The sequence below is a fragment of the Simochromis diagramma genome, unplaced genomic scaffold (assembly GCF_900408965.1).
Source record: "Simochromis diagramma unplaced genomic scaffold, fSimDia1.1 OVJJ01000596.1, whole genome shotgun sequence".
Lineage (NCBI taxonomy): Eukaryota > Metazoa > Chordata > Actinopteri > Cichliformes > Cichlidae > Simochromis > Simochromis diagramma.
Window position 1 is genome coordinate 15,479,600 of NW_024387245.1, and position 27,819 is coordinate 15,507,418.

At 41.5% G+C, this 27,819-nt stretch overlaps 1 protein-coding gene and 1 long non-coding RNA gene across 2 annotated transcripts in view; one reads left to right on the plus strand and one right to left on the minus strand.

Annotated features, from left to right (window-relative positions):
- LOC120714343 overlaps positions 1-27,819 on the plus strand; it is an 873,031-nt gene that overhangs the window by 672,766 nt on the left and 172,446 nt on the right. The window lies entirely within an intron of this gene.
- Positions 443-26,242, minus strand: rc3h2 (ring finger and CCCH-type domains 2). Its single transcript, XM_040000455.1, is given in 21 exon segments — positions 443-4,603; positions 4,728-4,882; positions 5,065-5,272; positions 6,348-6,432; positions 6,648-6,897; positions 7,013-7,177; positions 8,685-8,822; positions 10,485-10,631; positions 10,714-11,012; positions 11,122-11,324; positions 11,539-11,847; positions 11,955-12,067; positions 12,388-12,506; positions 14,259-14,391; positions 15,808-16,008; positions 17,384-17,452; positions 17,454-17,560; positions 18,296-18,529; positions 19,054-19,171; positions 19,292-19,619; positions 25,737-26,242. Coding segments are annotated over 20 exon segments (3,426 nt in total). The 5' UTR covers positions 19,523-19,619; positions 25,737-26,242; the 3' UTR covers positions 443-4,461.

The window sequence follows — 27,819 nt, forward strand, 5'->3', positions numbered from 1 at the left end:
TTACGTTAATTGGTGGTCCTAAATTGGCTGGCTCCTTGCCTCTGTCTCAGCCATGACACTGAATAAGTAGAAGAGGATGCATGGGTGGATCTAAGAGGTCATTTTTTGGCTACGTTCACACTGCAGGTCTTAATGTTCAATTCCGATTTTTTGAACAAATCCGATTTTTTTGTCTGCTTGTTCACACTACAAATAAAATGTGACAGCAAACGCGCTCTAGTGTGAACCCTCAAAGCGGCCCGCATGCGCAAAAGAAGGCGTCACACACAACGCGCTCTGTTTAGACCCAGACCAAACAGTATTGTTTGACTGATGGCCCTTAATATACAGACTTGTATGGATTCGACCTTTTTTGGTGGATTTTACCTCTTGTTGTTAATTGTTGTAAATGTGCTCCAGCATCTAATCCTATACCAAGACAAATCAAGACAAGAATCACACACACAGTACTATTGTTGGTTTATTATAGCATGCAATTTCATGTGCTAAAATCTTCTTTTTCATAACTTAACGTCTCAGTGCAACCCCGAAGCAGTATGCCGCTGGGCCAAGCTGTCTGCAAGTCATTGTAATACATTTGAACAAGCCAGAAAATGCACCAGAAGAATCAGTCAGTAAAACAAAACTCAAACAGTTTCATACATTATTAAGAGCACATAAATCATCACCACCATAGGTTAGACTTTACTCCAGCCCTGCATTACTGCACAATTAGTAAAAGGGAAACCTTTCACAACGTGATATTTCCAAGGAAATAAATGGAATACATAACAGTATTATTCATCTTGGGGACCTTTTGGATATACCGTCTCTTAAGGATTGTAGTTTCCTCATTCTGAAACATTACACAACTGCCCCAATGACTTAAACATTTAACTATATCTGATTATCACAGGTTGTATAAATGAGCGTCTATACTAAAAGTCCATCTAATGATGGTGTCAGACTGTATACAATGACGGATGTGTACCATCTCTTAATAGTTTACATTTCAATCGAACAATAGATTCGCAAATAAAATGTCTAATACAGACATGAATAGTCAGAAAACATCAGTTCATATGTTTCACAATCAACAAACAGGCTTTCCCCCCATATAATATAGAATAATGCGACACTTTTTTTCTAATAAAAAACATTTTTAGCAAACTTTCATATCCAAAAGAAGCAGACTTCGAATATACCAAGAAAAAAAAATACCACAACAACCAAATGTGGTTATAACAATAATAATATAATCTCTATTAAACAATAATTGATTTTCATGAGCAAGCAATTAAAATGCTGCAAGCAAACTTCAGCACTTGACGTGGCCACACAGTGGGCATGTGCAGAACTCTTACAGCGCTGGGTGTGTTGTATCACAACTACAGAATTGTCATTACTCCTCCGCCATCACAAGAGGGATTAGATCGCATGCATGACGCAGGATGCAGGGAGGGCCAAGGTTTAGGAGGAGGGTTGAAGGGAAGTGGGAAGGGGCACTCACTGGGTGCGATGGGAGAATCAGTGCAGTGCAGTGCAGTTAGCCACTACAGCAGTGCTCCAGACACTTTATAGGAAACAGGGAGTATCACTTTGACATTACTTCAATACTCACAATACTGTTTTTACATACAGTAGTGCCCAGCCCTTTCTCATGTGAACACAAATAGCAAAGCCAATACTTAATACCGAGAGGCAAAGAAAACACTGGCAAAGTAAACATTGGCAAATAACATAATCAGTGCTAACACTTTAACCCACGCATGGTTGGGGTGAAAGGGTCAGTTATCAGCAAAGTGAAATTCAGGTAAATACTTCCACATAATATTCAAAGTGATGGATATAGAAAAAGCCAAAGTAGCTGAGCAAATTAAGACTTCCCTGAGCAATTCAAAACAGACATGGGTCCGCTAGCCCCCTCTAATGGAACAAAGCACAACCACAAGAGAAGTATCTCACTCCTCGACTTGACAGAGCCTCTCCCTCCTCGCACAGTTTACAGGGGAAGGAAAATTAAAAGCTGTGGGCCGGGGCGCGGATTTCAGAGACTGATTGTACTGTACCCAACATGGCACTTGACATTATTATGTTGTACTTCAAAGGTGAAGCTGTAAACAGATGCAGAGTGATAGTATAGGTAGTTGAGCTGATTTAATAACCGTCTGGAAGCAGCTAAATCCCTGTGCCTGCCCTTGGCTTTCACGGTCACACAAAACAAAAAATAAATAAATAATTTTTTTTTTAATTCTAAAGAGTATCACATCAAGTTATAATGAAATGCTCCGACCAATTTATCCAATTCCCTTCTCTCTCTTTCTCTCTCCTTTTACTTTTATAAAATAACGAGAGAAAAGATGTTAATGCTTATGTTTCTGAGTTTGTTTTTTAAATAGGTACAGTAGCGGGGATAAGAGGAAATTAAGGGAGCTTGAAAGACTTGAAAATCAGTTAGCTTTCGTCCTCAAGATTTAGAATTGGATGTAAACAAACCTCATAACTTTATATTCCATACATACATACATATACATATATATATATATATATATATATATATATATATATATATATATATGGGTTCATGTTTTGTATTTATTAAAGTCACTAAGAAAAATTCACTCATGACAAGAAGCCTCATATTTATAAAAGGAGTGAGGCACAGCAGGGCTGTATGGAAATCACCCATATTGAAACAAAGCCACGGTGAAGTAGCACACAGCAATGTAACACAGACAAACATTAGAAAGCAAGTCTACCGTGATGTAACACACAACTAACAACAAAAGACTGGCAAAAAACCTATACAAAAATACCCAAACAAACAACTTCACAGAAGTTAGTTATATGAAACTAACCAAAACTTTTCAAAAAGTAAAACAAAGGTTTATAGCATGAACAGATGCACGAAGTGGCGTCCCTCTCTTGGGTAGGCTTGACCTTTAAACATCACGCACAGCTGGTAAATATTGTTTACACAACACACACACATACACAAACAAACAAAAAATAACAAGACCGGAAATAATAGACGGTGGACTTTTTAAAATGCAGTTCCGTTTTAAGATCACATTTGTGTTCGTTAACACCTTTGAAATGGTAAACAAACAGAGCTTGTGTGTGAGCGGGGGGACTGTAGAGCACATGCTTCGTTTTAGACCACGCTAAGGAGAGAAAGGCCACTGTATTGCATGTTTGTGTGAATGGCAGTCACATGACGGCGTGAAACTCTTTAACTTAATAAGAGTAGCTGATTAGTGCCACTACAGGCACAAAGAGATAAAACTGACTTGTAGAGAAATTCATTACATTTTCTCTAGCTGCTGCTTGAACTACAAAGTCTGTTCCTAAATAAAATACATTTATGTTAAAAGTATTGTATCATTCATTTAAAAAAAAAAAAAAAAGTAGAAAACTGACCTTAGGTGATCAGTGATCTTTTGAAAATTTAGGTCTGTATGTTTGTGCCTCTGATCCCATGACAGGACTGGAATCCAGAGCCCAACGTTTAAAAGATCATATGACTCAAAAGACAGAGGCTTGATTCACTATCAGCACTTTTTAAAGACCTCTGCTGCTCTTTTTTTTATTTTCTCAGAAGGGTGCCGTGCCCTTTCTATTTTTGGTCTCAGTATAAGTAACATCTATGTCTTAATCTTTTCAGAGACGTAAAATGAAATGTCAATACGAAACATAAGGCTGCTCAGAGAAGGCATTTGTTATAGCCTAATAAGACATGGAAAAAATTTTGTCCGCCTAAAAAAAGGGATAAATAATCCCACTGTTTACCCTTTAAAAAGCTATGTGGGCCTTGACCATAAACCAGCACCTGCTTTGAAACTTTTGGAAATGCATGTTTTCCAAGGCACAAGCTAAACGCAAATTACACACAGCGAATTAATGTCAAAGCATTCAATGTTTGGGACAGGCGTAAGTAAATGGAGGGTCTGCTGCTGCAAATGACTTCTGTTTAATTTCCTGTGTACCTAAATGCTATACTGGGAGAAAGGATCTCAGTAAACTTGGTAAAACTGAAGAACATTCACTTATCATATTGTCACCCATAAACTTTAGCTATCTGACAGCTTATGCAGAACGACAAGAAAACCCCCCCCAAAAAAAACGAAACAAATGAATTCAATCCTATGTGACCAATCGGATGGTTTAAGAGCTCTCCAACCCTCCTTGTAAATATGACCAGATTTGGCACGGCAAACACAGACAAGTTCAGCATCTACTATATGGGAAAACTGGCTATTTACCTTCCTAGCCATAAACAGCAAAGTCGGAAAATTAGTAAAATGTGTATAACTCTTGACCTTGCAGCGTGGCACAGCACAGGCTGTTGACCATTATCTGTCAAGTTTCAGTTAGGCATGTGATCAACATATATGAAGGCTGGAATTAAAAGGTTTTCCATTCAACCAGGATGTGGAACTCAGGTGTAGCTCTTTGTAGGTCAGTGATTGACTTTGTGTCCTCTTAGCTTCCATTGAGCAGCATCTCTGGCCCAGATGTTTCGGGACAAGCCCGGGTAGAAGTGTCACCCAGTCGAGGGGGTCCAACCTGGAGCTTCGCAATGCCCAGACCTCCTGAGACTAACCCTCCTGGAGACAGAGACTTCCTGCAAAACAGGAGAGAGCAAAGATGTGAGACAGGAAGACAGCGAGAGATTGTGTGTCACTTAAGTCAAAAATGACTCAAGACTCGGGGCAATCCTGTGAACAGTGATTACCATGGTAATTCACCTGAAGGCCATTTTTTTCAACAGGTGAGCATCCATCTTTTCTGACTCTGTTTGTGGGTGCTCTGCTGCAGGAGATGAGATGAGGGTAGAGGAGCACGGAGGTGAAAGGAGAAGGGAAGCATCCTGAGACTGTGGGGTGACCAGGTCTAACGACTCCTGTGAGGCAAAATTGTAACACAAGACAAAGGATAAAGAGGTCTGGTCGATAATTAAACCTTTTTTTTTCTCAACTTGTTTTTTTACTGAGACTGTTCCCAGTTCAGAGTTGGGCAAATTCAACATCAATCTTCAGAACATGAAACTACATATAGCGTCAGCATATACAAAATCACACTGACCTGAGACTTTATTTCCTGCTGGTCCGAATCCTCCATGTCTAGAGCACAGAGTTCGAGCTCAATGTCTCGATCTGGGTCTGACTCGCTCTCGGCTCGGTCCTGATCCTGGCTAAAGGCGGTCCGGTGAGCTTTCAGATCAGACACAATTTTCTCTCCGCTCCCTATTGAAGTTCGTCTGGCATGTAGCTCTGAAGCACAGAGCTGCTCACTAAAGTAAGCACAGACCGGCACAGATCAGTTTTTTTTAAACAAAGATTACTGTGTGGTCATGTACAATCATGTGAAAAAATAACATTTCCACAGGCCTTTAGGAGCTATAACTTGAAGTAATAGTTTTCTGTATGACTTTATCAGTCTCTCACATCGTTCGAGAGGAATTTGCTGCAATTCATAGAGGTTAGCACGCATTTGTTTTTGCACAGCTCTCTATGGCCCAGCATCAGAGAGCATTTCAGTCAGGTTTAGGTCTGGACTTTGACTGGACTATTGTGACACCTTGATTCCTTCATAGCCAATGTGTTGAAGAGTTGCTGCTGTGATTGATATCACTGTAATGCTGCATGACACAATTAGGTCTGAGTTTAAGTGGTCCAGCATATGACCTCACGTTTCACTTTACAATATGTTGGTATCCACAGGAGTTTATTGTTAACTCAAGATGCTCATATCCTTGGGCTCGTAAAATGAGCCTAATTCATCGACCCTCCACCACCGTGCTTTAGAGTTAGTGTGAGATGTCTGTGCTGATATGCTGTGCTTGATTTTCTTCAAAGATGGCGCAGTGCATTATGGCCAAACATCTCTACTTTGGTCTCATCTGTTCCAAGGACAGGTTTGTATAGATGAAACTTTGCAAGCCTAAGCCGTGCTGATATGTCACTTTTTGAAAGAAGAGGCTTTCTCCTGGTAGCCCTTCCAAACAAACCATACTTGCTCAGTCTTCTTCTAATTGTTCCGTCCTGAACTTTAAAATCCTAACTGAGGCTTCTAGTGTCTGATTTCTAGCTCTGACCGTTGCACAATGTGATGGGGGTAAATGTGATGGGATGCCCACCGCTGGGTATGCTCCCGAAATTTAACCAAACTTCTGCATTTATCTCAGTGGTCTCTCTTGGTGATGATAAGTTAATCATGTGCATTTGATTAGCAGCATCTGGCTGCTACTTACCCTCTTAATTCCTATGGAGGCAGTAATGGTGTGCTTAGCCCTGTGAAAACCTCCTTTTCACATGACAGCAATGAAAAAAAACTAGAAGGACAGAGTCTGAATGTAAATGCTGTACCTCTCCAGGAAACTGGAGTGGCTGGAAGAGTCTGATCCTCTGGAGCTCCACCTGTAGTCACTGTGATCCAAGTGAGCATTGTAATCTATGAATGAATGAAGAGTTGTAAAGTAAAACATTTGTAAAAACAACTGAATCACACCAAATAAAGCAATATAAGAAAAAACATCAGATTGTGCTTTAACTCTTTTCAAAGAAGGTACTGATCTACTTTTAAACATTTCTTATCTTTTCTCTTCTCTTTTGGTCCCTTTTGAGTTTTTCGTACGATATCTTCTTTCGTTTTTTATCCCTGCTCACCTTTGAAGTTGATGGGAGTGGTACTGGCGCTCCCTTGGCAGGCTGTTGCTTGGACAGGGTCAGTGGTGTGGTAGCCTGTGCGGGACGCCCTGGAAATGGCCCCCCACTTCGAGATAATGGGCCCCTCACTAAAGGGAATGATCGGGTCTTCGTCTTTCAAGCGACGGTAGTTATCCAGCGAATGCAGCCATCGCTTCCCGACGCCGCTATCTCCGACGCCACCACCTCTACTTTCGTTACTGTCCAACTCCTGCATGGGGAAAACACGTGCACATTTTAAAGCGATCGCACACATTTGTACACAGCCAAAAATTCTGTGTTTTGCAATAAACAATTGATCCTTTTGTATATATGAAGAGCCTTACCGAGTGCTCAGAGCAGGCGTGAGATGAGGTGTGCGCAAGCGTTTCAGGCTCAAATGAGCTGAGGCAGGGCCCGATGGTACCACAGGACCAAGGGGAGTAGTGAGCCAAGCCTTCATCACCTCTGAACCTGCATCCCACACACTGACCTCCACTATTTTCCACATGCTGAAAGAGAGAGATAGAAAAACAGTAAAAAAAAATGATTTTTGCTTGCTGTTCATTGCTCTAGATTTAGTTGCCCAAAGGTCAAGGAGATTTATTTATTTAATTAATTTAAGATTTATTTTTCAATTTTTCAGGCACCTGAGGAGAATAGCTACACCTTTTTTTTCCTCCACTGATCTTCGGCCAGGAATATGCCATGAAATATTCAGCTGTGTGAATGGCATGCTGGTTCAATATTTCATATGTTGCATTTGATAAATCATGCAGAAAAGCTAACATATTTTTAAGGTGCCCATTCTCTTTCCCAGTTCATTAAATACTGTCACCTTGCCTGGTTTCCTTTGGCACCTGTGCTGTGTGACACCTGGTTACAGCAATAAGAAGCTGGTCTTAACTCACCACATATGGACACCTTTAAAGGACCACCTTAAAGGCATTAAGTAGCCTTTAGCATAATTTGCAAATGATCCTGAACTTGACAACCAAGAGCAAAATTAAAGTGTAGATGAAAACAAAGTGCTAAACACAAAGAACAGAAACCACTGTTCCCAAGCTTAAGAACTGGTAACTGAAAACCACACCCACACTTTTTTGCTTCCCTATATAGACTTTGTCACTCTTTAAAACTGAACAGTTATCTCCCAGCATACAATATTTCTGCAGCCGGTGAGTCAAAGGACACTTTGTTCATATCTCAGCAATCTGACAGAAAGGCGGTATTTGACACCCTGAGATGAGAGCGTGTTGGTCATCCCTGTGACAGATTGGCAGCCTGTGTGTGGGTTTAGATGGGATTCAATTCCTCCAAGACCATGCAAAAAGCAAAGTAACGTCCTTAAAATATAGCAGCCACATGTACTCACTAACTTGAATTTCTGCACTTGCTGCCAGTGCTGACACTTTGCAAAAATCACTGCGCTGACAGCCAGTCTCCTTGGTCTTATTTGCTTATTCTTGTTATGCAGAGTCTTTCAAATTTTACTGAACGTGTTAAGCAAACAATTAAAAAAGTTGTGCACCTAATAAGTGGTCGATTTAATCGTGGATGTTTTCACAAACAGACATCTGCCAAACTGTTAAACAAAGCTTTACTCCGCTGAAAGCCTGAGTCACTGCTTGGTGATGTCTTGCCTTCTCTTTTTCTCTCTCACTTTCTCCCGCACAGACACACACACACACACACCCACACACGCCACAATTGTGCATTGCTATGGTATCTTCCTCCACAGTTGCTAGGCAACTATCTCCCACTTAAATAGCATTGGACACAGCTGAAGCATAAGCTTTTGGGATAGGAATTAAAAAACAACATAATTTTAAACCGTTAAAACACATAACCAATTCACCTCTTCGTAGCTTCAGCCGCCTGCAGTGAGCACGTTAATAAATATTCAATAAAAAGAAGGGCAGTTTTACTTGTCATGGCAATAAATCCCCTTAAAAGTGTTGTGTGTGTGTGTGTGTGTAAATAAGGAGAAATGGGCATCTCTTTTATTTGCTTTGATACCTCTGTCCCAAAATCGATGGTGAAGATGGGAGAAGACTGGGAGGGTCTGTTGGCACTGTGATGATGGTGATGATGAGCCCACTGTTCCTGCTTCCTTCTGAACAGATCCTCATAGCCTAGAGCAACACGTCCGTAGTCCTGAAGAGGGAAGCGATGGGCAGGGGAGGAAACATCAACAGAGATATTACAGCATATATAAGAATAATATGAATAATAATATATCTGAACCCAAAATGGTAGTATTGATACAGCCTTTGCAGTCTTCTGCACTTGTGTGGCCTAGGTCTGAAACTGGTAGCAGCCAGGGTGGAAACTGTAAATAACTATGCAATATAATGTAATGTCCTTTATGTGTCAGAGAAATGTTCACAGTGGTTATTTTTTCTATTAGTTTTCCTCATCATGTGTACATGCAAGTGGGGGGGATACTGAGTTGCATTGCACTTAGTGGATTCATTTTCTTTTCTTGGCTTTTAGTAACGCATAATAATGCCAGATGGGATCATGTTTGTTTGCTCTTTGCAGATTTTTTTTTACACTGCATTTCCTCATTTTCACTTTTATCTCCACAAATACACCCTACAAAACGAGTCTTGTTATGTACGACAGTTAATGTAGCTCTGTCGGTGAAGTGCGCTTTAGCACTGCAGCAGTATAGCTGGTAATGCTATACGACGATGTGAGAAGGAGACAAGTGAGTGGGAGAGGCAGAGACATATTCGGGTGAGAAGTGGGAGGACTATAAAGGAGGTTGAAGCTCCATGCTGCAGCTCTGTGACTGAAGGGGAAGGTAGAGGTGAGGCGATATGTGGGTGTAAAAAGAGTAAGAGAAGGAGAGGAGATGTTGCTGTAAAGAAGCAATAAATCTGTTCAGTGTAACACAGACCACCACCAATTAAAAATTGATAAGGTAATGTGATATATTGGGATGTTAGCATTATTTTCCTCAGTAGGGACCACTACTTTTTAATTATAGCATAACTCAGTCACTTATCTCTCTCTGTATGCCCACTGATCAATAATTCAAATATATATATATTTTTTTATTTTAAAGACTTCTGCTCTTCAAATGAGCCATGGGGGAAATTACAATATCACCACTGAATTAAATGTCTAAGCGAGATGTTACTGATAAGAGCAAAGTTTATTTTTCCAGCCAATTAGTAGTGAGTGTTGCCCTCGGCAATGGTGAAGATATGTTGGAAGATAAAGGGCCAAAAGCTGCAGTTCTTCAATAGACCACTTGGGGCTGGCTCTAAAAGTGTGTCAATTCCTGTACACCCCCACGCTACATATGCCCACTTAACTGAAGAGATGAAATGTATTTACAGCTTTGTTCTATCATTTATTTACCCCCTCTCTGACAGTTACAGTGCCCTCCATAATATCTGAGCTTTTTCCCAGCAAAGATTTTAATGGTGATTACAGTAGCAGTGTTGCTGTTTTGGATGCTAGAAAAACATTTTCTTTCACTCACTGTGAGCTCACTGTGTCGGTAACAGCTCTGCCTCTTTGCTCTGAGTGTGTGTAAATTATGACATCATCGTCTTTGCTGCTGCTGCATTATCAGTCTTTCTGTTTAAAAAGTGGGGGCCGTGTGGGCTGTTGTCATACTTTTTATTCACATGCCTGCTCCGAGAGACGTTTCTATTGCAGGTCTATTTTTAGTCGCAAATGTGGGTGAAACGTTCACGTTTACATGGTGACAACTGTGCTCTACAGACTCATAGATTAAACAAAGCTTCGATGCAAACACAAAAAGTATGTCTTTTATATACAGTCTATGCTTGTTTCCCCTACCCTGTGTAGCCCTGCACGATGTTCAGCTCCAGAACAGTAGTTGCTGTCTAGAGAGTTGAACCTCTCCCTGAGTGGAGGTTGGTAGACAGAGGAATGCAGCACCTCTGGAGGCAGTGAGTTACTCCTGGCGTCCTCTCTGTGGTACAGCTGCAAATGTAATCATCAACATTACAAATAAAGTCGCAGAATTACCACACTTTATGGTAGTATGATAGTCGAGATTGCTCACCTGAGGCCTCCATACTCTCCTGCTGTCATAGAGGGGAGCGTAAACTCCATGAGCAGGGCCCATTGGGTGCCCTGGGTGGGCATGGAACGTGTGAGGTCCCATTCGATCTCTAGGCGGGTGTGATGGGTACCCCGAGGAAGACGAAGAAGGTGGGTGTGGAGTTTGAGGTTCATTTGGGTAAGAAGATGGAGGACCAATGGAAGGTGGCAGAGAGGATTCTGGGACGTTGGAGGATCGCAGGAACCGAGCCATACAAGGTTTGTGAGGGGGATGAAGACTTGATGGGTAATAGGAACCTGCTGGAGAGTAGGAGGAAAAGAAGAAAAACAGAAGCTATGAGCACTTTCCGCCTATCGCACAACAGTGAAGTATTTCTGCACATCCAACTTCGTGTAAAAACAAACTCACAGGCTGGCTGATAGTGGGCAGTGTCATATGTGGAGTGAGGCTCCTGGTAGTACACCTCGGACGCCTGAGAAGGATGCGATGGACGCAGAATAAACTGACCATGTTTGGGTATAGGAGCACCACCATCAGACCGTCCGACTGTGGTCAAGGGAGACATCACTGATGAGTGGCTGACTGGAGTCCTGGGAGGAGAGAGAGGCTTCCTAATGAACCGAATGACAACACACAGAGAAAGAGTTAGTACAAGATTAGGACTGAGTTGGAAATTCATATGGTGCTAGAGTTTTCACCTGTAGTTATTCTCTTAGACATATAAACAGCAGTGCTACGCTTAAAGCAAAATTAACATTGATCACAGGGTTAAATACCAACAACAGAAGATGTAAACATCAGCAAAAAGGTGGAAACAACTCTTACTGTTCTGCTGACCCAGATGTGGTTTTGTTGGAGCCAGACACATTGGGCCCACTAGTTCCATTTGGCACAGCTCGCTTAGATTCCTCCATCACATCGAGCCCTCTGGAGATCAGCTGAGGGTGATTTAGGCTGGGTACTCCCTCCGCCATGGTGGCTGTGCTGTCTCCATTGCCTTTGAGCCCCTGTCCTACTCCTCCAGACACATCAGAGTGAATGCTGCCCTCCATGGTGAAAGTTTTATTCATTCCCCCCTGCGCTAAAGGGAACCCACGGCCCACACTGCTGCTCTTCTTGTTCCTCAATCTAAATCTATCGAGTAAAGGATGCACAACAGGAGCATTCAGTATAATGGACATGTATCAGGTGCTATTTTTTTTTAATCATAGAAAATGGAAGTTATGTAGTTGCACACTCACTTCTCCAACTCATCCTGTGTGTGCGCAAATGTGCAGCTGGTTCCTCGGGGACAGCCTCCCTGCTGACGAAGATCTCGGCACATGCTGGTCTTATACTTGCTGTTTGCCTGAGGCTGCAAAATGCACAGACCCAACTATTAAACTACTACGTTTATCTCATAGGTAAACCTACTATAATGAACATATCTCCCTACGACAACAATTTCAGTGCTTTTCAGGCGCATGAGACTCACACGGCAATTTCAGTCTCTATTCGCTTGGCTATACTTTTAAAGACGAGGTTCAGTCCTCTCAACTAAATCTGTTAACTGTTAACAGCTCTACCAGCTCTTTAAAACATATATTATGTTAATGGTGTTTTACAAACTTGCAGCACATCCCACCTTATACCTGGTTATCTGTTTTGCGACTATAATTGTTAGCCTCAGGGTACCTGTGGAGTTTCATGGCTCTTCTTGCTGAAGTTCTGTATGAATTCCACTAGACCATGAACCACCAGCTTTACAGCCAGCATCACACTTTCGAGCTCCTCCCATGATGGTGCGGAAGCATCTGCACACAGAACGACAACATACAGTTTGTTAAGCAGAGGTTTTTATTACTAGAAATCCACAAAATTTTATCTACTGTGCTGTGTAAAGGGTGGAATTACTAGCCCTAACCCATATTTCTCAACCTGTTGCTTCCTAAACCCAATAGTGGGATTAAAACAGTTCCACCCAAAAGTGGAACTGTAATTTTGGTAGGCCAGCCAATCCTGAGAAGGTCCACTAGTCTTCTGGGTTTTCTCCGTTTGTGGATAATGACTCTGGCTGTGGTTCACTGAAGTTCCAAAGCCTTGGAAATGATTTGTGATGCTTTCCAGAATGACAGATGTCGACAGCATATAACCAGCAGGGTGAATTACTTTTCACACAGGTAGGTTTGGATAGCTTTTTTCCACTGATAAATGAAATCATCATTTAAAAATGCCCTTTGTGATTACTTAGGTTATCTTTGACTAATTATTAAATTTGTCTGATGATCCAAAACATGTAAGTGTGAGATACATGCTATTCACAGAACTAAATTACAGAAAGCCCAAGTAGAATTCCACCAAGAAATTTGTAGTGTAGTCCTCTGAAAATATAGAATAAACAACTGAGACCCTGTTACCATTAAGTCAAATTAATACTCTCCCCATCTGGAGAGTTATTTCTATCTTTTTAGACGTTCCTACACAGTCTAATAACTAAAGAAGATATGAAAGGAGGAATGGTAAAGCTAAATACTATCATAATAAAATGTCACAGTAATATTTACAGCATTCAGATCTTGGCTTCGTGCATTAAGATGTCAAGATTTGATAATTAACACAAAATACAAAGTACAGCTGAAGGTCACATGACTATTTTGTTTGAAAAGCACAAGCTTCCAGTTTTTTGCTGGCTGTAGCACAGCAGCAGCACTGCAGAGGGATAACACCCCACATGACACCAAAGAAAATATAGCCACTTGCAGTAATGCAGCATGTATAATATATTGTCTAATGATTTGAGAGGCACAGTGCAGAATACATTTCTGAGTGCTGAGGGTGTATGTAAAAGACAAATAGACATCAAACACTTAGTCATTATGTTTTGATTAGTAAATGTTTAGCACACATGATGAATCATAACTTTCCCTCTGTCTTGCACTCGCAATTTGCCTTTTGGCATGTAAGCAGCACTTTTTTCACTCAACAATCCTTCTGAAACCCTAATAATTAGAACCATATGGATACTGTTACCCTGCCTCCCACCCTACAGCAGCTGGAATAGGCTTCAGCCCTCCTGCGACCCTCATAAGGATAAGTGCAAGAAATTGGATGGATTGATGGATGAATACTGTTCTCTATGTGGCAGTCCACACCAGTGGCGTGTTGAAGCTACTGTAGGTGGAGTCACTGGGGATATCCAGGGGTAGAAATATGGAGTGAACTAATAAACAAAAATATATAAAAGAAAATAAAAAAATTGAATAAGGTGGGCAATATAAACAGAGTTAGAGAGGCAAAGCTGAGATGGTTTGGACATGTGCGGATGGGGGGAGTGGAGATATTAGACAGAGATTTTGAATGAGGACAAGCAATGGGTTGATGTGACAGAGGAGGATGCTAGGGAAGCAAATGAACAAACCTGATGCTATTGTCCCACCGTTTATTTCACAAAAATCTGACTTGGGTCTTATTTTCTTGTTAATAAATGATACAAACTGTGGAGTGTGGGGCATGTGGAGAAAACCAGAAAAAACTTGAGATCCATGGTGTTAAATGAAGGGACGTACCTGGGTTGTGGTCTATGTTGGCTAGCAGTTCTAGGTGTGGTCTAAGGCTTGTGAGGTTGGCAGGATCTCCTGTCCTCTGCAAGACGATCGTCAGCTCCTGAACACTCTTTGCAAACGACTCTGGAGACTGCAACTAGAGCAGATGAAAGAAGATGATGGTCGTTTTTCAAAGAATTAATAAACAGATGATTGCATTATTCCTCTGCTTCCGCTCTCCAGACGCTTGTTATAAATAGAGATGGACCGATCCGATATTACGTATCGGTCCGACACTGACATAAATTACTGGATCGGATATCGGAGAGAAATAAAAAATGTAATCGATCCATTAAATATCAAAAAAGCACCTCACAAAACTTGCAACATGGCATAACTCGGCTCATAACCGTAGCACGTAGCAGCAGTATGCGTCACGTGATAGAGCGACTGTGTGTATTTGTAGCCTCGCTACCAATCCAGCATTTCATCTCCGAGGAAGTGATCCCAGAGAGAAGTAAAGCAAATGTGTAAGTTCATCTCTGAATGTTTGTAAAGCATTCCCGCGTTAAGCTTAACAACTGATAAATGGAGCCACCTTTGCCCAGAAAGAGGAAACCAGCAGCTGAAGAACAGCAGCATGTTTAAGCTTGTTAAGCTGTCGTTAGAATTTATTTAATATCACTTTCTACACCAGGATCCTTTTCTATGTAGCTGACGGCTGGTTACTGTGCAGGGGCGGATCTAGCAAAGTTTGCCAGGGGGGCCGATAGGGCATGAACAGGGAAAAGGGGGGCACAAAGACATACTTTTCTTTCTTACTCTCATTTAAAATGTCTAGCTTTTAATAAATAATTATCCGAATCTTACACCCAAAGTTTTAATCTGATGTAAAATGTATACAAGTCCATTACTGTATATAGTAACTATTAAGTCTAATATACCCTTGTAAGCTATACTACTTTTTCCTTTGGGAAGATACCATCTGTGCAGTCTGCAATTCTGTTGAAGAAAGATGTTGAATCCATTTAATTATTCTTGAAAAATAATTTATTTCTGAGCATTTTTTTCACACTGCATCAAATTAAAGTTAATTACGTCAATTAAGCATCATGAGGTGGGGGGTGGTTCCCTATTTTTTTATTTTTTTGCTGGGAGTTTTAGAACACTATTAGTTAGGTTGCTTACTCTTTAAAATACCAGAATAGGAAGGATGGAGTAGGTTTAAGTTTATTAGATTGATCAGTATTGCTGAACTATGAAATATTTTGGGTGCAGTGTATTTTTTGCATACAGGTATAACAGAATAGCTTTAGTGTTTGTTTGTTTTTTTTAATTGAGTATGAACTTAAAAAAGATATTAAAAAAACAGTTTTATTGATTAAAAAACACTATATCAGATTCATATCGGTATCGGCCGATATCCAAATTTATGATATCAGTATCGGACATAAAAAAGTGGTATCGTGCCATCTCTAGTTATAAACACTGCTCGAAATTTTAAAAAGCAAATTCAAGCTGTCACAACCTTGCACATGGTCACCAGAGGTGAGGACACGAAGCCTAATGGTACCTTGTCAATGATGGACTGCATATGTGACTTGTGGACCAGGTCTCCATACAACAGAGAGGACCACTGCTCAGGTGAGATTCGCAGGCCCGCTTCCATTGCGATGTGGACGATCTGCGCGTCATGTTCCCTCCTCAGGGCCTCATATGTGCGAAACTCCTCCTTGAGCTGCATCAGGGAGGAGTCCTCATCACGCTTTGTCACCTGATGATGAAGATGGATGAGCGAGAGAGGGGATGAGAGACAGGGGAGTGAGAAGAAGAGACAAGGACACAAATGACCTTTGTCTCCAATACGATTAGACAGACAAAAAAAAAAGAAAAATCAAACTTTAACACGATTTCAAAATAAAGCTTCATGTACTCTTGTGTATATTATAAATAGTGCACTTAAAACTGAGGCACAATTTTAGGTTATCAACACCATTGACGTTTTGTGGGGTCAGAAAATTGAATGATTAAGGCTACTATGATAATTTTGTACCAGCAATGAAATCATGTTGTTATAATGCACACCTGCGTGACTTCTTTGGAAAAATGTGTGCCTGTTTTAAATTCCTGTTAACTCTCCTTGTCCTTAAATTACAATACATTTCTATCTGTGAAACCTCAAATGCTGAGTGTCGTGTTTGCAATTAGTCTCGTAAATGAAACAGAGCCGTCACTTTGTCAACATGTGGTGTCTTCAGACTCAAACACTCAAATTCAGATCACACAAAGGGACTCTCCCCTTCTCAGAATCTGCCCTATGAGTAATCATCATAAGACACCAACACTGTCAGCTGTTTACAAATATAAAAACACAATCAAATTTCACGATCAGGTTTTGTCTTTACGCCTTTATCTATCTTTGCATCGTTTATCTTTCTGTGTATCTCTGTGATGTCTCTGTCTGTCCTGCGAGGCGGGGCAACAGGTGCAAATATAAACTGCCGTTGCATCACAAGCAGATAGCTGGCATTTCTGCCCTGCCAGCGATGTCTGTCATCAGATAACAGGCATAAAAATACACACGCGCGCACACAGATGCGCACACACACGAAAATATATTTAAAGAAGCCCATCTTCTTAATAAAGAAGTGGCCTTTTATGAATTATTAGTACCAGTATTTAAGTGGAGAGGATTCACACTGTAATCCACTGGATTGTGCTCATTTTCATATCCATCCACAGCTGAAAGGGAGTTTTGCAAAGCTTTCTCAGACACTATGACTAATTTTAAACGAATCATTATTTTACTTTTTTTTTTTTTGGAAAACATTGTACTGACGAGAATGTAAGTTCTGGAAAGTACCTACAAAACCAATGCCAAAAAGGGGATATTAATCTGAAGCACCGCCTCATCAGAAAAGAAACCTGTGGTTGTACATGACAATCTATTTAGGTCCCCTCCATTAATGAGGCCATTTATCGTGGCTTGGGTTCTTAGGACAGCACCAAATGGTGATGGTTTTGTAACGTTTGACATAGAACAAATTCAATGATCTGCGGTTTGCTTGTTCAGTTCACTGAAATGTAGAACCTGTCATTGCAGCATGTTTACACATTCCTGTAAGTGTGCATACATCTACTGCCTGTACCTTGAAGCAGGAAGCCCTGTAGAGCAGCTGCACGACGTGGCCTATGCTGGTTTTGGAGGCCTGGGGGAAATCGAGCTTCAAGCTTTTGGACTACAAACAAAACCAGCACCTTCCTGGACAGAGCTGAACCGTCCTCCAGAGCCAGTAAGACAAGCTTCAGTGCATCTTCTTGCATAGCTGATGGACGACGAGTTGGAGGGTTGTACAAGGATTGAGAGATTGACAGGATAGGAAAAAGGTGGTAATGAAGGGGGAAGTCAGAATGAAAGTAGCAGTATATGAAGAGGAAGTGGGGAGAAAAGAGAGAACTTTTTAGCACAAACACACTCAGTGACATGGGCAGCATGCACATGCTATACATATTCGAATATTCAACACTGGTTACATAAAGACTAAACAAAGGCAAGTCTATATCTAGTAAACAAAGGGTTTTGGAGGTGTCCTCAGACTTAAATGAACTCATTGTGTTATCATGACGAGAAAATCTTTCCCAGTCAGAATCTGCCCTATGAGTAATCATCACAGGACACCAGGTTCCAGCACCAGCAGGCAGTTTGATGAAGCAATTTAAACAGTTCTGGACACAATGAGTCCACTGACTTGATAAAAGATGACAGGGTGACACAAATCTAGTCTAACAGCATGAATCGTTAATGTTAAGGAAAACTCTTTGACTGCACTGCTTCCACCTTTAATACTTCAGAGTGTCAAATGTTTAATAAGTGATAGTTGTAAGACAACATGTTTTACATGTTTACATCTTTAGCATACCTTACAGCACTCCAGTGATGATGCATATACATTATGCAAATGGTTGGAATTTAGTTGTGATTAGAAAGTGCTTTGCCTCACAGGCATGAGTATAGAGGCACTATGTGATATAACTAATATGTTTCTGTCATGCACACTTACCGGGTCCCAGAAACTGGCAGCCCCGTGCCCTCACTGCAGCCCAGAGGTTTGCAGAGAGCTGCTGGGGGTTCTGGTGCTGAAGGATGAGCTCGGTGACTGTCCTTTCCCCCAGAGACCGGCCTGCCCGAACCGCCCGCACGCGACCCTCCTCCTCCACCAGCTGGCAGTTCACCAAGGTCACCAGCTTCCTCTGCATGGGCCTACTGAGCACACTCGGGCTCAGGTTTGCCACACCTGTATTAAGCGACAGCTCCGGAGTTAAACCCACTGTTTCTAAAACCAAATAACAATGAAAGCATTCACTTTAGTCATCAGATATTTAGTCTCAATTAAATAATAGCTGAAGAAAAACAAATTAAGAAGAACTTTATCCTCCTACACAAAAATAACAGCTGAGCAGTCGGTGTTCTTATGCATGTAATAACCTCCAACCAAACCCTTGCTTTTCCTTCTTAACCAGATATGATCACCTATGAGCAAAATGATGAACACTGCCCCAATCCCATAAACCGGAAGTCTATGAACAAAGAACCAGTCTTTTTCAGTAATAAAATCTTCTTTTTATATAGTCCGCAGAGAGATGAATGTTCCTTCAGCCTTATAAAAGCACACAAGCTTCCAGCATCGTGAGAAGTGTGAGAATCATCAATGCCAAGTTACACAGGCAGCCCAACTGCAGTCCCCACGCACTGAATATAAGGAGCTTAATTCTTTTTCACAACTGCCCAAATGTACCATACAAAGCACACATACAGTACCTTTTGAGCCACTGATGGGCTTTAGGTAGAGAGCCAGCTCTTCTACACACATCCTGCAGACCTCATAGTGTTTAACCTCTGCTGCACTGCTCAGACTCACGGGTTGAACATCTGGGACCTGATATCATACCAGGGATGAACACAGAAGATATATAAACACATAAAGCTTCAGGCTTTTCTCACTGTGACAGTGTCACAATTGCTCACATAAACAGGAGTTCTCTCTTTTTTGCCTCACCTGAGCGCCAACCAGCTGCAGCAGGGCGCAGTTGACAGGCAGCAGGTCGATGTCGGTGCTGATCGGCGTCTGATCAAAGGGACAGGCCTTGCGGTGCAGTTTGTGTAGGCAGGTCTTACACACCGTGTGGGAGCATCCCAGACTGATGGGCTGGTGGCCGCTGCTGTCAAACTCATTGTAGCAGATGGGACAGGACAGGAACTCTGTCCACTGGGCCGCCTGCACTGGCATCCTGCCACCACACCACCGAGACAGGCGATGCCGAGCTCAGGTGGAACGCATGTCAACGACCCCGACAACAGCACCTGCTTGCCAGTGCCAACGATGACTGTAAGGAACAGGATGTAAAGATGTGAATTAGCTATTTAGGGATCAATTAATATATCTCATTTGAACTCAAATATCATTTGGACCGATGTGCATGAAGCCCAGCAAATGTGAACACTGGATAGGTATTTCAGTTCCGCGCATTTTACAAAGTACAAAGGCAGCCCCTCACATGTCATAAAAGTTACACATTTATTATTTGCAATGAGGGCAATAAAACGGTTTAACTTCCTAAAAGAAGTAGCTGCCACTGGGTAGGTGTGTGTTCCCCAAACACACACCGCAATAAATGGCACCTCCTCAGCGAGAACACAGTTTCAAGTCCAGGTCTATATTTCACCGATCTCATTACAAAAGCAACAACAAGTGGGAACAGACGATGACAACAACAGCAAGTAGGAAAGAGAATTTAACAGCATTATTTGTGAACCTGTTATGAGAGTGCAAAAGTTGAGAATGTATATTAGTAGAGAAGCCAAAAGAAAAGTTTTACATGATTGTGAGACTGAAATCAGTCATGCTGAGTCTTCCTGGTTTGCTTTTTATAACATACCGTACCTTCTCTTGAGTGTGCATGAGTGTGGACATAACTGATAAGCACTGACAGTTGTGCACAGACAGCTATGCACATAGAGCTGAATAGTACCAGAATCATGTTTTTTTTATTGTGAGGACAATTTCAAAGCCCAACACTGCACCAACACACACAGAGTATCATGAAAAGTTAAACCAAAGCAATTCTAGATCATTAATACTGGTTTTAATTTCCATTGTTTTGTATTTTTACAAAACGTAATTATACATTTTCCAATATATTTTAAATCATGTGCACAGATAATCGGAAATAAGCCAAAAGCCGCTTTCAAGTTTTGAGTCGCTTTGGCAAAATGTGCAGGATATAATGCCGGGATACTCTATTTTACTACATTAACATCCAGATTACATTAGTGCTTTAATAAAATACTGCTGTGATTTACTAGAAGAGTCAGGCTTAGCCACTCACTGTGTACAGCATGAGAGAGGAGGAAAAGTATCAGGTTTATTTTTGAATTTATAATGGATGTTTGTTTATGGGATAAAGTAATGCTGTGGTTTTATTTTTGTTTTGTTTTTTCTGTATTATATTGCATGTTATTTATATATGAAATGCTTAGTATATTATAGAGATGTTATGACTAATCTGAAACTATGATTAAAAACATCTTGTCAGTAGATGATTCAGTTGACCAAACCCATTCATTCATATATTTTCTCAGCTGCATTTTGAACTCAGGGTCAGCAGAGCCAAGCTGTCCTGGAAGTAGAGTTGGGCTACACCCTGGACAGGTGGCCAGTCAATCACAGGGCTGACACAGAGAGAATCAACTGACAAGCACACATGCAAATGTGCTAATATTCTGTGTAAAAGCCTCATGACTAAGCTTCTATACATAGCTGGTTATTGACCAAACGCAAAACCTTTCATAAAATATAACCACAAAAAGGAAAAAACACAACATGATCCTTCCGTCTCCACTATACAAAATGTTTAACACTGCCTTCAAATGGTGAGCACCTGTTGCATTCATAGTCTGTTGCATCTTCTCAAAGTACAATATTCACTAAAATAACAACAGCTGGTGCCCTCACTCAAACGGATTTAGAGATACAATAAAATAACTTTATCACGCACACGCTAACTGAAAAAAAGACGACGATTAGAGGGAGCTGTTAATCGGCTGGACCGGCTTTTGTTTACATGTGTAGGTACTGCATGTATCAAACTAATGGAGAACTATTATCCAAAACCAGAAAAAGACACCATTTCTAATTTTATTTGAAATACTATTTTTGGAAGCTTTATGAAAACCAAGTCTGTTAACAATGGCAACTTTGCAGCAGAAGGAGGTAAAAAAAAAGAGGAACTGTGCGCATTACGCACGTGCTGTACTCCGCGTTAAACAGCAAATATGCCCAAAAAGTCCTGCAAATCCATATGCAGCCATAATCGCATAAATGGCAGCCTGCCAGATTTACTGCAAAACAAGACATACGCACCTTCGGAACGACCCACGACTCGCCTCGGCAGCGCTCTCTGCTTGGCCGCGTGGATAGCCCCGCTCTGTCCTCGCGCGTCATATTTCCTTCCGCGAGAAGCCCAAATATAACACCGGTTACAGCTTTTGTAGCCCACAACCTTCTAAAGAGTGAGGTAACACTCATGTGATGAACCGGCTTCTGGGGGCTTTTTGGAAAACCAAGAAGGTGGGGAGTTTTACCACGGCGCGCGAGCCGGATAATGTCTTTCTGTGAGTCCTTGCAGATTAAGGGGGGTGTAGCCTCTGGGGGCAACTGTTTAACCGTGATTCACTGTCTGTAGTCACGTTGACAGCCACCTGTTCCTGTTCTGACAAACTGCTATCCCGTCATTTTTTTTTTCTCACAAATAAGCCCCAGCTACAACTGTGCCTGAGTGCTCGAGGTACAGCAGTACTTCCCGGGTTGCTCGATGCAAGCCTACGCTATCACACCACTATTAAATTAAAAAGCATGAGTACCTCACATCACATGAGTGGCAAAAAAAAAATGTCATAATAGACACAAGATTTTTATTTCTTGCATGAGTGCATCACTGCTGCATTTAGGCAGAGCATGCACATACAAACAGACACAAAGCCCACACAGTCATGAATACTTCCAGTCTTGTGACAGAAAGAAGTGGGTGTGCATTACTGCAGACCACAACTTCCTCATCGAGGTCCTCTCCTTTTCTGATTACACTAAAAAAAGGGAAATTAACCTATGAGCAATGATTTTTTTTAATTTTTATTCTTTCGGGGATGCCTGTGGCAGAAGCGCCTCGAGTTCTCACTTGAGAATGAGACATTCTGAAGAGCATGAACAAAGAAGAGGGTCAATATAAGCGAGCTTGGTGAAATTTAAAACACACAAAGCCAAAGCAGTTTTTTGCTTTCCTCGCATGGTGCTGCTGAGCTACCCACTCTACTCAGTTGACGATGAGAAGTACATTGTGTCTTTACAGCCAACAGTTGGCGAGCTATCACCTGGCTGTGAGGCCTTGCTTGGCCCCCTCTGGGTGTGTGTGTGTGTGTGTGGGGGGGGGCATCTGGAGTTTCCTTTGGCATGTCTCACAGAGAGACAAACACACAGACAAAGATTGTTAGGGAGTGTTCTACAGAACTTGAAGTAATACTCTACATCGGGGTGACATTTAGCTCATCACATGGGCATTTGCAATTTGATTTAGGCTTAAATCGACACTTATGCTTGGACTAAGACTGAGTTAACACAGTTGAAGCTCTTAGAAAATATCATGCCACAGCTCAAGTCCTTGTTACAGTTACAGGTTTTCGCTACACACTGAAACCTAATTTCTGCTACTGAAAATGGCAGCACATTTGAAAGGAATAGCGGAAGTAAGGATCATCCAGCAGACAGCCAATGAGACTTCAGTCCAAGCAGAACACACCCACTAGCCACCAGGATTAGGTGATAGCTGGAGTGAGAGCTAACAGGCATGTAGTAACAATGGATGGGTGAATTTTGATATGCGGCCCTTACACCTTACGTGTGTGTCTGTTGCCGCCACCAATTCCTGAATGTGTTGGGTCATGATGTTTTAACTCTGACTCCCGCTTAAGTATTTCTGTAGGCCCTGCGGAGCGATGTGGCACAGTTACCTCTATTCCACCCCCAGTATCTGCAGAGAGACCCTTCAGGGGCAGCACTACTTTTTCATACACTTCTGTGTATGAAGAAAGCAAAGAACGTGGGGCGTACAAAGGGAAATATTTGTATTTCTAAACAATTTTAAGGCCAACATCGCGTAGTAAAAGTGAAATAGGAAAACACGTTTTAAGCAGTTATGCAGTGCTTAGACAATACAATCTTAAATTGGCTGTGACAGCTATAAGTTTAGGGCCTCCTTGTGGCTTTGCAGTCCAAGACGTTCAGACACACAGATAACTGTAACTGTCTCTAAGCCAAATTCTGACGTAATGTATTTGGATGCCTGACATTCCCTTTTATTGTCAATCCACATTTCCTGTATCGAGGATTCACAATACAATACCAGCAGGACAAGACCCCCCCTGTGATTCATCACAATATCTGTGTAAACAGAGAAGAAGAAAACAACACAGAAGAGGCACAAAGCACTAATTATGTATTGATACACTATGCTGCGGGTGTGTGTTATGACTGCTACTGAATAAGGCACCACAGTCGCTCAAGGTCAAAGGTTCAAAACCCAACGCCTTTTTTTTGTGTGGAGTTTGCATGTTTTCTCTGTACACAGTTTCCTCTGGGACCTCCGGTTCCTCCTGCCATTGAAAAACATGCTTAGTTAATGCTGCTCATGAAGGCCAAGGACATTTTCGCAAAACATATCAATGCTTTCAAGAGTTTTACAATAAAGTGCAGTTGGGTGGGTGGGGGGGTTGTTGGGTTCCCCTACTTTTTCCACCGAAACGTAATTTACTTGTAATGAACACATCACAGCTCCAGTTTATTCATATTTAATGCCTCTGAAATATGTCCACACATTATATTAAAAAAGGCTGAAATATTTCTAAATACTCGTGACTTTTAACACTTTTCGCCAACGTACCAATGACCTGTTAAATTCAACCTCACAAATATCACAGCCATAATTTTACCATAATTTTACCATCCAAGCCTCGTGGGAACATCGAAGCACCACAAGGCTGAAACTTTACGCGCACGACACTGCTGCCAATAACATTTTAATAACATCTTTCAGTGTTTACATTTTAAAGTTTAATGGATACTTCAAAATCGCAAATCGGAAAACCTCATTTCACAGTGACAGTTTTTATATGAATGAAAACTTTCTATTTGAGTAGGTAGCAGCACCTCTGTGAAGTGGAAACAATAAATGCAAATGACAGTCAGCAGCAGATAAAGGATGAAAGGAAAGTTAGACTTTAACACTGAGAAATGATGGCGCCAGGTAATTGTTTGCAAGACTCTCAAAGGGCACAGAAAATCCAATCTGCTGCACAGGGAGCACAGAACGCTGATGCACTTCGAGCCTGCGATATAAAACCATAACATAAAGTCGCACCAATACACTGGAATTACCACACAGCTCGTTTTAAATGTTGTCAAAGCTTAGCAACTCTAAGCCATAACAGTGCCAAGACAACCCTGATAAGACAATGGTACTCGTGAGTTCATTACATTTCATATCACTTGTTTCACCATGTCATGTCACTTGTTTTTTTCAGTGTACTGTGGGGGTATGTGGGCTTGTGTGATTATTTATTCATTATGTCTGTCATCACAGTGTGTGGGGGTAGTGTCTAAATGGGAGGCAGGGCACTCATACATCTCACAAAGCTGCTGCTGGTTGTTTTATACAGCATATATTATATACACACTGCACCATAGTCTGTTTCACTTTGCCTGTGATTTGTGTCTGCAGCAAAGTGGAGGGAGGGCTGCTGCACCTTTGGTTAATAATGTTAGAACACAAGGTTGCTTCCAGTTGCAAATCAGCAGGTTATACAGTAACCTTCCCTGCAGGGCGGCCATGCTGCATGCTTAAACTTTAAGATGACAGCGGCGGTAAATAATATGCAACACCTGAACTTGGAAACTGCTCTGCTACGGCTCAAGAAGTCACTCTCTCAGCAACAGCGATGTTACTCCATAAATTTCACATTGTCTTGGAAGCGATCTCCGCGCACTGGAGCCAACATTAAGCAGTCTCCACCATTACAGCAGCACATCTACTTTCATATCGCTTCACATATTGCCACTGAGTGCCTCAACTCTTTCCAGAAAAGCCCCTCGTTTGTATTCCCAGCTCACTTAAGTGCTGTCACTTCATTTCAACTACAGCCCACCTTCTTTTAATATAACACCAGTGCCAATTCAATTCTAGAAATTAATGCGCTAGGAGCATGATGGTTATTATAGACATTGCTTTTTTTTTTTAGATCATGAGCCACGATACAAGCTCTTATTTGCAAACGATGGGGGAATAAAAAAAACCCTAAACAAAAACATGTAAACAACCCCAAGATGTCAAAGCTCTGCAGAAAAATCTGAGCAGCGGGAGAAAGTAGCGCGCACCTCTGGATAAGTCACTTACCTCACGCGTTACACCAGAACACCGGAATAAACATATTCATAGCCATCCACGTGAACATGCCTTCAAAATTATTCTTCATCAGTTGCAAAACAAGCGCAGGGGAAACATTATTTCTAATGCGACACTGACACGGCACGGCATCCCAGAGCAGTAGAGACAGGTGCCTTGGTCCGCTTTTAATCCTCTGCCCCCCTTTCGCAGAATACGTGACAAGAGACGCTCGCTCCTCTCAGGTACGGCGAGCCACACGCCCTCTGCTTGACAAACCGAAGCTGAAACGAGGAGATGGTGGTATTGCTCCGCCAGTGATGGTTCCCGAACTGGCCCTCATCATCGGACTCAGCACCGAGCTGCACGGACAGAGAGGGGCACGCTCCTCCCCAGATATGATTTACTAACTGCACCGCGGTTCGGCTTCAAAGGCTGGTGCGTAAGGGTCAGGGGAGCGGTGTAATGAGGATGGCACTAGTTTAATGTTGTGAGCAAGGATAAAAAGATGTAAAGGGGCAAGCCGGAACAAGCCGCTTTTCGAGGCGTGGGCTGTGAGCATTTAAAGGAACAGACCGAGAAGCAGGGTGGTAGAGGATGCGCATCGACAAGTGCGTCTGCGAAGAGGAAGTTCACACACGAAAACAAAAGCAGTTCCCGCATGCTGTTGCAACCATGTTCGAAGCTGTGGAGTAGCGGAAAAAAAAAACATGTTTAAACTTAATTGCCTTTACCACTGTATGAAATGTTTTCAAGCCCACAGCCGTGTTTAACAACGCTGAAAAGCTTCTCTTAGACATTTGGATAATACCTGTAGGTCTGGGTGAATATATTTATATATTATTATATATATTATGTATATATTTAATGATCCATTCATTCTACATTTTTGCTGTTTACGAAATAGCGGTCATGTGTGAGCGCATTTACAGACTTTAGTGATCAGTAAAACAAGTTACTAGTGACTAAAGTCATGATGACTGTAATCTTGGTCTTTAATGAGTTTAGCCTTGATTTTTAGTCGAAATTTGCACGCTTGTCACATTGTCATTGTTTATATCTGAATCACACTTTTGTAATAACTCAGGCTTTTCCCTCAGTGAGCTGCTGTTCACTGCAGGAGACGTGAGCCTACTCATTATGATTCATACTGGAAGGCTAAATCTGTTCCAAAACACGTTTTGAGCTGTAAACATGTTATCTTACATACAGAATCAAATTTTCTTCTTGTGCCCCAAAAGCCCTTGATGCATGAATTTCTGTAAGCTAAAACCTTTTACAGTAAATATTACAATCATGCTGTTATGAGAAGCAAAAATCTTTCCAGCACGTGTTACATGTTTGATGTCTAACAATATAAGTGGTGCACTGAGGCTAAGGATGTTTCCTCAAAGACTTCTTTGGACCTGTTCAAATCTACCTTGAACAGTAATATTTTTTATATAAACCACAATAAAGGAACAACATAATGTTTAACACCTTACATTCAATTTGAACCATAATAAAACAAACAGTAACTGCCACAGTTTTCAGGATAATAGTAACATGATAGTTTTGAATGTATTCTACAGTTTAAGTCTCAATTAGGGTTCTTTCAACTATAAGAAGATAAAATTCGGCTGTTTTTTTATTTTGAGATTTGCAGGACTTTGTATGACCACAAAGGCTTCAGAAAGTGAAAGGTAAAATAAAAAATGGCTTTATATCCATCCAGGCCAGTTGAGAGATGTAATCTTTCCAGCATGTCATGGGTCTGCCATGGGGCTTCCACACAGTGGGACATGTCTGCAACACCCCACCCAGGAGGTGCCCAGGGGGCATTGTAGTCAGATGCCTAAACCATCTCAAGTGGCCCTTCGATGTAAAGGAGAGGGGATCTACTTTTTGCCCTTCGCAAATGACTCAACTCCTCATGCTATTTCTAATAGAAGAACCAGCCACCCTTCGGTCATGTTATTGACTTGTTGCCAATTTACCTTATTTTTATAGCACGAGTTCACAGAAACAGCCTTCTCAGAGTTCATCATACTGTAAGGTAAGGATCCTACAGAATTAGAGAAAAACCTCTGTGAGCAACCACTTGGGGGCAGTGTGG